The sequence below is a fragment of the Pagrus pagrus genome, assembly GCF_965226575.1.
Source record: "Pagrus pagrus genome assembly, chromosome: 17".
NCBI lineage: Eukaryota > Metazoa > Chordata > Actinopteri > Spariformes > Sparidae > Pagrus > Pagrus pagrus.
The window spans coordinates 6,049,391-6,063,861 of NC_140201.1; the positions used below are offsets into that span (position 1 = coordinate 6,049,391).

Below are 14,471 nucleotides of genomic sequence, written 5' to 3' on the forward strand. Positions count from 1 at the left end.
TATTCAGATCCTTTACTTAAGTAATGGTACAAATGCCACATGGTAAAAATACTCTGTTACACTGCACAAGTACATTAATTCAGGTACTGTGCTTAGGTACAGTTTTGTTAATTTTTTTGAAAATGTCGTTAATTTATTGTAACTTGTGGTTTACTTTTGATACTTAAATAGGTATATTGCCAGAAAAGATTTTTTATATATAGGTACATTTAATATCAGATACTTTCAAGCTTTATGGATGACTAAAGTAATATTTTGACATAATACCTTTGCTTTTAGTCAGTGATGGAATGTAATTAAGTACATTCACTCAAGTACTGCTCTTAAGTACAATGTTGAGGTACTTCACTTGTGTATTTCCACTTTCTGCTACTTTTTATTTTCACTTCACTACATTTGGAGGCAAATATTGTACTTTTTACTCACTAGACTTATTTGATTACTTAAGTTACAAGTTACTTTGCAGATTACATGCTGCATCATAAGTAGCACATTTTTAAATTAGTTATTTTATCAGCAATCAGATACAAAAAAAAAAGAAGCAGGCAAATTACTTATGATTCTTTTAGACTTTTACTCAAGTACTGTTCATGTGGGTGACTTCAGCTTTACTTCAAGTAATATTTTAATCTGATATCTTTATTTTTACTCAGGTCTGACATTTGGGTACTTTATACAACATTGAATATTTAGATATTTACAGGTGCATTATGTTGCTTTGGCAACAACATTGACTTTTTTTCTGCCTAAACAAACTAAACACTGTTATAGTATTATTATACACTATAGCTACAGGGTATATTGACACTATTTAATCATTTCCAGTCACTCTGTATTAATATGTTGTACTCTGTGAGGAGTCAAAGTCGTGATGGTGGACGTTATCACCTGTCTCCACGGTCGTGATCTACGGCAGGGCGTTGCTATGTGGTGACGTCATCACGCTCTGCCCCGACCCCTGCCTGTGTGCGGCCAGTAACGGAAGTTCCGTCACGTCGAGAATTGGGACAGCAAGCGGTGAGTGTATGAATTTGTATCAGCTAGCGGGCCGCGGGTTTAATTTTTATCACTTTATCCCGGTCCAATGTGATTCTTATTTCAGCCTTTTTGGCGCTTAGCGTGTCTTCTAAAAAACGTCCCGTGTTGGAGGTCCGACTGTGAATCGCGGCGCTAGCCGGAGGTAGACGAAGCGAGACGCCGGCAGGAGACAATACAATTATCCGTTAATGTGTATGTGTGCGCGACGGGAGCTAGCGGCTCTACTACCACTAGCCCGGGTTATTGTGTAGATGTATGTGCGGCCAGCTAAACCGGGATTAAACCTGAGTGCTTTGCCCTGCTGGATGCCATCACTACTGAGGATGAGGATGGGTCGTGTAACGGAGCTAAGCTTCAACCATTCATTGTCTCCTTCCTCTTCGACACCCCCACCTCCCGCTTCACCCAGCGCACCGATGCTAATTCTTTATTTTACAGCCGTTTTAACGTCCCTGTTCTCGGCTTGCTCTTTACACTGCGGTGTGGTTCAACACCAGCTAGCCGGAGTTATTAACCTCCATCAGCAGAGTACAGCAGCGGGCGGTGAGCGGGGGTAGCTGCTGGTGGATGGTGTGTGTGTACGGGAGGAGGAGGAGGAGGAGGGGTGCCTGTCACTCAATGCCGCATATTATCCTGTTGTTTGCCAGCCATCCGTGGCCACCGAGCAAAAGGCCGTCTGAATGCAGCAGCCTGGTGTTTGTGTGTGTGTTGAGCCGTTTGACGTCCACACAGACTGCAGCACGCTTCTGTTTTTTTGTGTTTGAGTTAAATGTAATTGGAGTCATGCAGGATGGAGACTCGTGATGTGCTTTAAGTTGGCTGCAACACAGGCTTTCTTTCTTTCTTTCTTTCTTTCTTTCTTTCTTTCACATAAAAAGAATCCTGATATATTTCTAATGACTCACATTCTCCAACATTTGGACTTTATCATCTGACAGCATTTGTGGAATCGCTGTTGTTGCTTTGGTACGGCTCTGTCACGATAAAATTACCACTTAAAGAAAATATACGGCCTTTCAAATATTTTTTTTATATAGCAGGATATAACATCCTCTGTCCTTAGACCAGGGATGGGCGACATTATTTTCCAGAGGGCCGTACTGACTTACAAAATGTAAGTGAAGGGCTGCAAATTGGGCAACTGTATCAAAACATTAAACACGGCGCTGAATTATGTTAAACTAACTTTCAGTATCAAATGCAGCACTAAATGAAGAAAAAGAAAAAAATCAACCGCTATTGTAACTTGTCGTTTGAGGTGAGTGAGCAAGAGTTAACTTGAGGCCTATCGTCCAGTCGAAATGTAGACATCGCCCCCTGAAGTAACCTCAGGAACAGCCACGGAGGAAGGATAGACATAGATGTGGCATGTACAGAACAGAACAACAAAATCACTTTTTTTACAAATTTCTTCAATAACATGTCTGATACAAGTAAATTATATTAAATATATGTGAAGAGTGTGGATCCAGGATCCAAATGGCGATCCAACGGATTTGATAGAAACAACTTGTCATCTTTGACGTAAACAGATGTGAAGTAAGCAGGGCATCACCACACATTTGTGGTCTCATCTCAGATTTCATTACCCAGCGCTGTCCACTCAGCCACACCAGACAAACAAGTCAAGACAATATTGTGATCTAAAATTTTGCAAATTAGCCCAAGCCAATAGGCTATAATGCAACACACATTATATATATTGATATTTTTACATCTCCCGAAAATCTGACAGCTTTATGGGGATGATTATTGGTACTTTTACAAAATATTAACCCTGAGATCTTGACTTGCAAAATTAAAAATTATGTGTAATTCATGGCACAATTCAAACGGGATCAAAAATGTATTTGTCTTTGGCCATTGACTACTGTACAGTTGCTTTCCAAAATAACGTGCCATGGGGCAAACTGGCAGGGGCAGGACTTCACCTCTATTTAAGACCAGACCGCTACCAAAATTGATATGAATGCCAAGCACACCAAGCTGAGCCACTCTGCCCAGGCATGGCAAGTTCAGTTTAGACCACAAAAATCCCAAGCCAACGCCCAAAAGGAGGATCTAGACTAAACTTTTCCACTGCTTGCACTGGTGCGCCTAACTTTTCTATTCATTCAAGTTAGTTCGCACCCAAAAATTTTGATTTAATTTCTTAGCACATTGTGTTAATTATTGTAAACAGGAATAAAGGTGCAAATACATGTTTTTCTTCATTTAAATCACAGCACCCGCAACAAGAAATGGCCGTAACCTCAACTGTTTAAAAATATAAACTTCTTTGTTTCAGGTGCACCAGTGTGAGCAAAATGTTTTTTTGAGTCCATGTGTAAAGTAGTCACACCTTGGAGCTCTGCATCCTATCCCTCATCACAGCCTTTGTCATCAAGAGAAGACTTAGGATATCTAAATGATAAAACTTCCCTGGAGGTAAACGTATACTTGGTGCATTACCGTCCACAGCTTAAATATTCATCATTACTGGCAAAGGGTCATGGTGAATAAATTAATAATCAGGTTGCTGCTGCATCCTTTCAGTTGTTTAAGGAGTGAATGGTCAGGAGATGGATGCAGTCATAGATTAAATAAAATTTGTTTATTGGAACAACTCCTGTTTTCAGTTGTTTTTGGACGAGATGCTCGTACACAGCATGACACTATTTTTAACCACTGGCCTCCTCCAGAAGAGATTGAGCCATTGTTTCTCAGCGCGTGCTCTGAAAACCCACACGGTGCTGTATGCTGGCAGTCCACGTTACGGGTCAGTGTTAATCTGCTGAATAATAACAGGTGGAAAGAACGGCTATGAAAGTGATTAATCGGCTCTTTCCATATGCTACCTATTTTAGGGTTTGTCCTACTTGTTCAAACGGATCGTCCAATGTTTCTCCACTCCTCTCTATCTTTTCTTATCATCTCTTTCTTTCACTCCCCCTGTGCAGTCTGTTTTTAGTCATTATCTGTTATTCTTTTCCCAGTTGAGCCAGAGAGCAGCTGAATTACAGTACATATCTTATAAAAAGTATTTTTACACTGAATTGTAATTAGGTGACAGTGAATGAACATCTTGTGATGTACAGATTCATACTGATGGGTCAGTGAAAACATTTAGCAGTGTACTCGCATCTTTTACTTCAAGGAAAAGTTCACCCAGAAATGAAAACTCAAGTCATTATGTAGTTTTTTATCACTTTAAGCAAAATGTGTGACAAACCAGCATTTTAATGAAGTACTGTAGTGCTGCAGAGATGTCCTGGCCTACAAATCGTGTTCTCCAAATGTCAGAGTACATGTTTGTTTGGTCCAGACTGCAACAAATGTCACATCATGATTTTAATCTTTTTTACGGTGAAAATGACCATCTCAGAAAATATCAAGGTGTCTCAGTAAACAGTATTACACAATTAGTATTATTATTATTATCAGGTACAGTGACTCTCAAAAGGAATTAAGTAATAAGTTATGTACAGTTAGTTACAAGAGTCAGGTCCAGGGTACGACTGTTTTGGTTGTACATGTGCCCAAAGATCTGTCAGGTGCGACTCACAATTTTCAGTGATTGCATCAGACCCTATGAAATTTAGCAGGTCTGATTAAAGAGAAAATGTAACCTATAAAATTATTTTAGGTTAACACAATTTCCTGTTGCGTGTGCTGTGATTTTTTTAGATATTATATATGAATTATACCTGTTCACAGTAATTTACACAATATGTTAAGAAAGTATACCTAAATGATATGCTGTTGCACCAAAATGAAAAGGTTAGGCGCACCAGTGCAACCAGTGTAAAAAGTTAGTCTGCAGCCCTGGTAAGGTTCCTACAATGGGTCACAAGATAAATCTGAGGGGTGGGGAGATGAGAGTTACATCAATACAGATATGTGTTCATTATTGATCCTCCTTTAGTGGAGTAATAAAAAAACGTTTCCCCATTAATGAAGTGAAGTAGAGGCATAAAGTAGCATAAAAATGGAAAGTAAAATGCACAGACTTTAAATCAGTACTGGAGTAAATGTACTTGGTGTCTCTCACCACTGAAAACACCTACACATGTGGAAAATTTCCTTCATTTAAGAACTTTGTACAGCGCTGAGAGAGACCATTTCCTGGTGCTTAACCCTGCCCAGTTATTATTCGACTATTACTCATTTATCAGAGGTCAGGATGCAGGGCAAAAACAACCTTCTTTTGTCCTCAATTTGGCCACTTCAATCGCACATTTACCCTCCACTTCCACGTATTTTAGCTGTGAATGTGACCTTCAGGAGATAAACAGAGCAAACACACAAAGCTGAGCAGCACTTAGCTGCACAGCAGTGGAATTTTTACACCCGTAGTTGAGTATAATCCAACATAAGGTTTACACATTAACCTTTGTGTTTCAGACACTTCCCCATCTCCTCATCCCCTATTTACCAATGGGACAGCATGCTGTCTGACCCGCCTTGTCTCGTCTTGCCCTACACCATCAGAAAGTGAAAGGGCATTGAGGAGGAAAGACTTTTACTGCTTGACTTTACTGTAACACCACAACCTGATCAACCCGATCTCATGCTTGTTATCGACGGCTGACTCACGGTGCAGAGGGACGGACGTCTGCGGCCGGTTTACAGAGTACAGTGCAGGGAGGGAGGGAGGGAGGGAGTGCGTTTCATTTAGTTAATGAGTCGTCACTTGCTGACTACAGAAACCTGCTCGACTCACACAAACACATACCTCATGACTGCTGTTTGAGGTTCAGCAGCAGCAGGTTCATTATGTGTTTGTGTGTATTAGTGGTATGTTGAGCTTTGTTGTCTGCAGACTGAATGGCAGCGCTGATAACCAGACACAGAGTTGTAACTGAGTGAGTGCGAGCTGTTCATTGTCACCGCTGATGTAGATGACAGATAACACTATACACCACACTACACAATACACAGTGTCTGCAGGTTCCCCGTTTTCAAAAAGCTCTGAATACAACCTGGTGATTTAAACATTTGATTTATGGCTTCTGTCAACAGGTAGTGAGGGAAAAAAAATGCATACATTTCTGATCTAAGCAAAAGGAAATTTGAAAGAAACCTATTGTTTTTTGTTTTGTTCATTTCTTTCAGTGTGTTATAGAGGTTCTTGTGCATGTAAAAGATCTTGAAAGTTAAAAAGGTCAAAGTCCACCCCAACAGAGGCTCCTCTCTCGCACAGAAATGACTGCTCCTTAAACGCCTCGTCAGAAGTCCCGCTTTTAATTCCACGACTTTGTGAACATCACCATGTCACACGTTTGCATAATTTATGCCTAGCAACTATCTTGGCACGTAAGAATTAATTTAGCATAGCTGCTCTGTTTTTGTAAGCAGTGCTGGGTCAGGCATACATTCGGTATAGCACCTGTTGAACCAGGTGTGCTTTGCGTTTTCGCTGTGGACAGTACCCTTAAATGTAGGCGGGGTTGTTACTGGGTCTAATGGTTAATATTAAGGTGTTGGAAAATGTCTGAAATGTTAATAAGGCTATTTGTTTGGTCCCAGTGTTCATGTAAACCTCTGGTGTTTCTGTCTCTAGCACCTCCTACAGTGTATGTGTGGCAACAACATGTCTTTGCCGCTGCTCAAGGAGGCTGCGACGGTGTCTGGGTCGGAGAAGGAGACCGCGGCGGTGAGTGAAAAACATATTATAGTCTAGCGTTATTTTTCCTTAGGTTTGTGGAAACCTTGTGAAAGACCTTGTAGAAAGGCCTTTAAAAACGACGAACAACAACCTCGTCCTTTAGAAGACTGTGATCTCTACCTACCGACACATTGTCTTTGTAACGAGAAGCCGTACCTGTAGCTGCACCTGTAGCAGGAGGTGTAACAAGTACAGTACGGATACATTGTGTAGATGCTCAGCCAGATCTGAGTGTAGAAATTAAGCAAGCTGTTTTCAGGTACAGTGCAGGGATTGGTATAACACCAGGATCAAAGCTCCAAACCTCGTCCAGAACTCTACATGGAAGCAAAGTGTTTTGATCTCTGCAACGACAGCTGAGTCACTGATTTCCAGCCAACACACGGTGAACTGCCAGCTTTCTAAGTTGTTGTTATTCCCTTTCATGGCGTCTCTGCGGGGAGTAGAGTGTTGAAACTGGCAGTGGGAGCTTATCTTGGCAAGAATGGGAAATTGGCACCTGTGTTTTTTCTGTTTTGGAAAAAGTACAAACACTTACCAGTAGTACATCGCGCTCTACAAGACGGTAGCAGTGTGATAAATCATGAATTTTAAAGGGAGAGAGTTTTGTTATTTTATGTGTTTCATCTGTGCACGATGGAACTGAACATACTGCACTCTTCAGTTATCCAAGGTGTTCAATCACTGATGGAAAAATGTATCTGAATGCTAGTTCTTCATGGTTTCTTTAGTGATAGTGTGAATATATAGTGTGAGTTATAAATTCTGAAAAAAGAGTCTTAACCACTGTTTTGTTTCTTCTGTGCTGCAGGTGATCTTCCTTCATGGGTTGGGAGACACAGGGTGAGTTATGTTTTAACCTCATAGCAGGTTACTATTATTGAACGCTAATGTCAATAAATTTTACAATTTTTTTGTGTTTCGGTCAAAAATGTCTCAGGTTGTGTGAGGTTGTGAATCGGAGCTCATGGCCTCAGTATCTCTAAAATCTTTTCTCCAGCTCTGGTTAAAACGAAAATTTTCTTTGTGGTTTTTAATATCAGATAGCTGTTCAAACTGCCAGAGATTCCTGAAGTAGCTGGTGATGTATAAATGTGGTAATTGATACCCACATTCATGCAGTTAAATCTAATAAGACACCACTGGGAACACGATTAGTGTCCAATTTTAAAAAGCTCTCCAATAAGCACTCGATGGCGAGTGTTAAATCATACATTTCATACAGTCATACATTTGGTCATTTTGCTGAAACTGGATTAGAAACAAAGAGTTTCTTTCTCTCTGTTTTCTCTAAGGCAAGGGTGGGCAGACACTATGACGGAGTTTCAGCTGCCTCACGTCAAGTACATCTTCCCCCACGCGTAAGTCTTTTTTTCCTCCGATCCTTCAGTCATATCTTTATCATCAACATCTTTATACTTCTGTGAAGTGTACCATCAACCTGTAAAACAAATATACAGTTTCGACCTTCAGAATGCAAAAGTAGCCTCAAACCGCTAGTTTAGTTTATATGTAGTATTATAATAGTATCATGTGTCAACAACATTGGGTGACCTCCTGCACTGACTGACTGTCGTGTTTTTATTTCTCCCCTGCAGACCCAGAATTCCCGTCACTCTTAACCTGAAGTCGGTGATGCCCGCGTGGTGAGTTGGCGTGATGAAAGCGACAGCTTTGTAGCTAAACACTGGGTGCTATTGTTTCCCTGGAAACCACAAAAGGCTCCCATATTGGCATTGACAATACGCCGTTTGTGTCTATTGATTTCCTTATACGCTCGCCTCTGCATGTGTGTAGGTTTGACCTCATGGGTCTCACCCCCGATTGCCCAGAAGATGAATCTGGAATCAAGAAGGCAGCAGAAAACAGTGAGTTCAATGTTTTAAAGCTCATCCATAAGGGAATCATTTCAGCTTTGAAGGACAAGACTGCCTTTATTCTATACTAGCGCAGTGCCCTTTGAAAATGGCCTCTGGTATTTCCTTTCCTTTCTCAATATCATCGATCGGCAGAGCCAGAGAGCCGTTTTAAAATGTACCTGGCCACCAGTTTGTTTCCTTTTTAAACTTTATTAGCAACACAGCGATATTATAGTACACCATCAGTTGAAGATAATTTTTTGAGGAGTTCCAAAAAAAATGAGCCTCACACCTAAATTATTAATAATAATGATCATTGTTATTTCTGCTTCTTTGTTAAATGACATTTAATTCACTGTTAGCCCCAAAACACACTGCAAACATGAAAATCAAAATGTACAGTATTTTTATGTGTTGAAAATGTAGAAACTTTTCATCCAGATGTTACAGTGAATGAATGAAATCTTTACAACCATCACTACTATTGATAAAAGGAATTAATGCTGACACTAGTCAGGTACCCAAAGTATTAGTTGTGTCCCAGGGTGAGGACACTAGGGCTGCGCAATATATTGTTTCAACATTGCAATGAGCAATAGTCACATCGCAGGAAGTGCAATGCCAAGTTAGGCATTCTCGACCATTTTATAATGTGTTGCGACACAGTTAAGGCATTTTTGGCAACCTGCAAGGCTAAAAACAAGGCTCACCTCGGCTGATGCAGGCCATATTTCAGCTGTTGTCATGGGTCAAAAACCGACATCCAATCATTAAAAGGTGTAGTGCAACACCTGTAGTTACTGGTGCTAACAGCAGGTCCCAGAATTCTGGGGCTAGAGAAACAAAAAAAAAACATTGTCATTTTAATAAAAAGGTCAGGCAACAGCAGGGCACAGTGAAAGGGGTTGGTTACCTCGCTGAGAAGTTGGAAGTGTGCAGCCGGTCTTCTGCAGAGAGAATAGTATTGTAGTGTTCGACCCTGTTTGTGTCACACTGCTCCAAGCTTGAAAATGTTTCACAAATGAATATTGTACACTTATAAAGTGTAACATCTAGCTCCTCTCTATGGTGGATGACTTTTCACCATAACAGCTATTAACACTTTCTTTTAAATGGTATATATGCCTACAAACTAATTCATTTCAGCACACCTGTAACAGTCAGAAAGGTTTTTAAAGATCTGTGGCTCCTCCCAGTGGTCAGAGAGCACAACAGCTCCGTTAAGTACAGAGTAAAAATGTGAAACCAATAAGCCCAGTTAGCAGAGGCCAGCCGCCCCTTATCATAACTCACTGCTTACTCAACAACGTCAGAAGGGTTTGTTTGACAATCTGCATTATATGTTACCTTTCCTTAACACGTATTTGTTCTTGCTTCCCTCTAGTCAAGGCTATAATCGAACATGAGGCCAAAAATGGGATCCCCCCAAACCGTATAATGCTTGGTGGCTTCTCTCAGGTAGGACTTCATGTCTTAGCATTGCCTTATATTTCAACACAGATGTAAATGATTTCATGTAATAAGCTTCTGTCTCTTTGTCTGCGACCTCCATTCATCCATAGGGTGGGGCATTGTCCTTATATACCGCCTTGACCTGCCAGCATCAGTTGGGTGGCGTTGTGGCCCTCAGTTGCTGGCTACCACTTCACAAGTCTTTCCCATCGGTACAGTCACAGTTATATGCTTCTTCTGCACCACTTATTTCGACACTGCAGAATTAAACGTTTTCCAAACCACTTACTGTGGACATGGTCTGAGTGTGCGTTGTGTCTGTCCTGCAGGCTTCGAACGGCAACAGGCACCTCCCGATCCTGCAGTGCCACGGTGAGATGGACGCCATGATCCCAGTGCAGTTTGGTGCCATGACGGCAGAAATGCTCAAATCCATAGTCGACCCTAAGATGATCACCTTCAAAACCTACCCAGGGCTCTCTCACAGCTCCTCTCATCAGGTACTCTACCATCATGGGTTGTGTGTTTGTATGTGGGGATTTATGGTATGTATTTAAGGAACAGATGTAATTTTCAGATCTTGTAAAATTAAAAGTCTGATCTGGCGATTGTGATTTTCATTTTTTCAAAGAACTGTAATAAACAGCATACCCAGACATTTTTAACCCCTTTTAAATGGAAATTCAATTATATGTTTGTAATAAAACCCTGATTATTAAACAATCAATAAAAATCACACGTTGTCAGCTATTTCAATGGCCTGTTTGTACATTTTAGCTACCTCTTACAAGCATTTACGCAGTGTATACATTTATATCCTGACTCTTATTGTGAAAAGGTAAAAACAGAAGGAGTCTGTCTGTAATGCACTGCAACTGACATCGTTGCGTCTCTATATCAAATCCTATTTTAACTTTATTTTCATCATCTCTGTTCTGCTCTCTTACAGGAGATGGAGGCTGTAAAGGAATTTATCGAGAAGCATTTGCCCCGAATCTGACCTCACCTCATCCCCACTGTGACCCCCTGAGACACTGACCTCTCACCCTCGATCTGCCATTCTCCCACAGGAAACAGCCATGAGCACCCCCTCTACCACACACATCAACAAAACAACAAACACACGCATGAAAACACACACATTCGATAATATTGATTTGATCCACACCCCTAAACTGAACCTCTCCATGCAGTCTCACACTCAAACTGAAAACAGATTTGTCAAAACACACGGATTTGATCATAACATTACCAAGTGCTCACGCTCACAAATCTTAGCCTTTTTCGGAGGGAGAAACACTGACTCACACGATACATTCCCTTTGGTTTTATTTGAACAACCTCTGTCTGACGCCTCCACACGACCTCAGTTGTTCCTCACTGTTACCTCATTTTGCTTTGACCTTTTTTTTCATTTGTCACATCCTCCAATGCTTCCACTGCCATGCCTTTCTCGCTTGCATTGCTGTGACATTTAGTGGAAATCCAACAATAAGTTTGAGTCGGATTAGCAGGTAAACACCAACCTGATACTGTCAGTGATCATCAAACTGAGTCGCTGTCTGACCGGATTTTGCTTCATTTTCTTTTTTATGTGGAAACAGGGCGAGAACCGTTGATTGACATGCAAAATTTGAGCCAGGTTGGACTGAGTTCTCGTTTAGATTGTTTATAATCTTGCTTTGTAAGTGCACAGAAATTGATACAAGCAGCAGATTGCAAGGACAAAATGTTAGAGAAACTGCTGTATAATTTACATCTTTATAGCCTGCTCGCCATCAATCCATCAATCAATCTTTATTTGTATAGCGCCAATTCACAACAAAAGTTATCTCATGACACTTCAGTTGGAGCAGGTCTAGACCATACTCTTGAATTAATTTAGTTACAGAGACACAGCATTTCCCCCATGAGCTCACACTTGGCAACAGGGGCGAGAAAAACTGCCTTTTAACAGGCAGGAACCTCGAGCAGAACCAGACTCATGCTATCTCTTGCAGCTTTTTCGCCAAACCACACGGTAAATTCCCGATGTGAAATTCGGTCCGACTGCGGCTTCGCTCCTGACTCATCTAGTTTCCCACCAACCCATCTATCCCACTTTCTCCCACACCATGACAGTGCACTTCTGCAGCCTGCCCGGGTCTCGCATCTGTAATCTACATCATTTAATTATGGACCCCCCTTTTCTTTTCCTTATTTTATTTTTTATCAAAACACCAACATCCATGGGGACCTCACATTTCTTTTCTTTTTTTCTTAATGAGTGTGAAAAAATATCATGAATTATATGAAGGAAATCCAATTGAAATAAAAGAAACCTAATCAATCGATGCTTTTGCCACCCTGTGCTGTTTATTTCAAATCTTCCACACCTGCATGCAAGCAATCTCTTTCTGCTTTCTGTAAAATTACCTCAGTTGATTCCTTTTTTTAAATTAAGATTGTAGGCTTAAACGGGAATGACTGACCAGTATGACCAGTATGACTTGCATGACGGTTGCAGGCCCGCACAGACTGCACACCATGAGTCGTTTCACTGTTCCTCCCACCGACTTTTCCTCTTTTAAACATTTCAAGTTTTCCTGTTTCAGCATCCGCTACCCATGAACAGCCTCCTCTCCATTACTCCCAGTTGATTATTTAATTTAAACTCTGAAAAAACTGCTTCCTCTTAATCTTCCACAACACAAAAACTTGCCATTAATTCCCACAAAAATGTAAGAAAATATTCACTTCCCAGCTCTCTCCTTTGGCAACTTACTGTAACCCACTAATAGAACATAAAAGGTCAGATTAAAAGTTAAACCTAACTCTGTTATAGGTCACTTCTTAACAAAAAAAAAGACTATACACTGGGAGGGCTTTGGCAAGAAGCTGTTCCAACATAACTGAAGGGTGATTTTACAAATTAATCTTTAACAACTTGTAATCCTTGGACATAAAGAGTGTAACCCTGAGGAGTCGTGTGTGTGCTTAATATATATATATATATCAGGTGTTCTGCATTTTCCTTTGTGAATGTTAATTTTTGCCCTCCTCATGATTACCTGTTCTATATTGCTGTTTTTAAACCTGAAAAGGAGGAAGGACATCTGTTTTGATTGTTGTTCACTAATCAATGAATGTCTCTTATCTCCTCGAGTCCATTTTTATTTTCCTCTAATGTCGCCTCTCTTTCTTTAGTGTCTTTCTTCTCCTTTTTTAAAACTCCCCCCCCCCTGTGTCGAGGACGATGCAGCGCCCTGTGTGTTTCTCCTGGGTTGTATGTCGTCATTAAAATTTCTACGTGTTTTTTGTTTATTGGAATTATGTTTCGTTGTGTTTTGTCACTGTTGTCATTTCATCCTTTTTTGTGTCTGTTTATAATAATGAGCATTAAGAAAACATGTTGAGGTGAGACGGGTGGTCTCTCCACTTTTTTTGTTTCCAAAACACCTGTATGCGGAATAAATGACCAAAAAAAGTCCATCTGAGTTGAGAGTCTTTCATTGTCCATAGCTAGATGCATTGTATGTCAGAAGATGGGTTAACTTGGTAAGAGATAGAAGATATGAGAAAAATTTAAATTCAAACATATTTATAAAGTCTATATTACTTAACAGTTTCCTCTAATGGAAAAAGTGTTACCAGTCCTTTAATTATTATTGCCCAGCCTCGCAACTGAGCTCATTGTTTTCTAAATCACAAAAAATGTCTTCAACACATTAACGCCAAAAGATTTGCATAGTTTATCAGTCTTTTAAAATTTTGTCATGTCTAAAGTCATCAAATTTGTGAATACAGTCCAAAGCCCTGCCTTAAAATGACCATGACAGGAGGTCAAAGGTTCCATATGCTTTTGTTATTCACCACACCATTTAATCCTACCCCTGCAAGCCTTTCTGGTGCTATTAAAGGGTCTTTACATCAGTAGATGTACTGAGACAGTATTGCATTTTTCTAAATAACTGGAGTGGCGACCTAAATTAGAAATTAAAGGGTAATTCCATCAATTTTACTCATTACCATTTACAGGTCTTGGGGGTACTAATGTATGCGTCAAAAAAATAAAAATAGTATGAAGCCTTTTGCGGTTCCAGAGAACGCTGCATGTAATCTGATACATTGCCTCCAGTGATGTCACTCAGTGGCTACGTTGCATTGTGGGTAATGTAGGCACCGGGATTTGAAAAGGAAGAAGAATGAGTAGAATAAAATTGATTGATTTTAATGTATCAACTTTGATCACTTGTTTTTAAACTGTTTGTAATGAGTCTGACAGTGTTGTGGCAGTACGATGCTGGACCAGTGTACTGCTTTGTTGATGGGGACACCCTTGTGTTGATTATTCCTCTTGCCCAAACCACAGCAGTAGATCTGTAAACACACTGTAATGTACACATTTGGTGGAGTACCCCTTTAAGCAGTGGTTTAAATGAACTTGCTCCTTCAGGGGACTGTGCATTCACGTGCTGTTGGAATTATTAGGTAAA

General features: G+C 40.3%; 1 protein-coding gene across 1 annotated transcript; it reads left to right on the top strand.

Annotated features, from left to right (window-relative positions):
- Positions 1 to 921: 921 nt before the first annotated feature.
- On the top strand, positions 922 to 13,465 carry lypla2 (lysophospholipase 2). The gene is made up of 10 exons (XM_084379825.1): positions 922 to 1,017; positions 6,581 to 6,673; positions 7,497 to 7,528; positions 7,981 to 8,046; positions 8,284 to 8,331; positions 8,483 to 8,553; positions 9,929 to 10,002; positions 10,107 to 10,208; positions 10,326 to 10,496; positions 10,946 to 13,465. The coding sequence occupies exons 2-10, from the start codon at positions 6,596 to 6,598 to the stop codon at positions 10,994 to 10,996; spliced, it is 693 nt and encodes a 230-aa protein (XP_084235951.1). The 5' UTR covers positions 922 to 1,017; positions 6,581 to 6,595; the 3' UTR covers positions 10,997 to 13,465.
- The last annotated feature ends 1,006 nt before the right edge of the window (positions 13,466 to 14,471 follow it).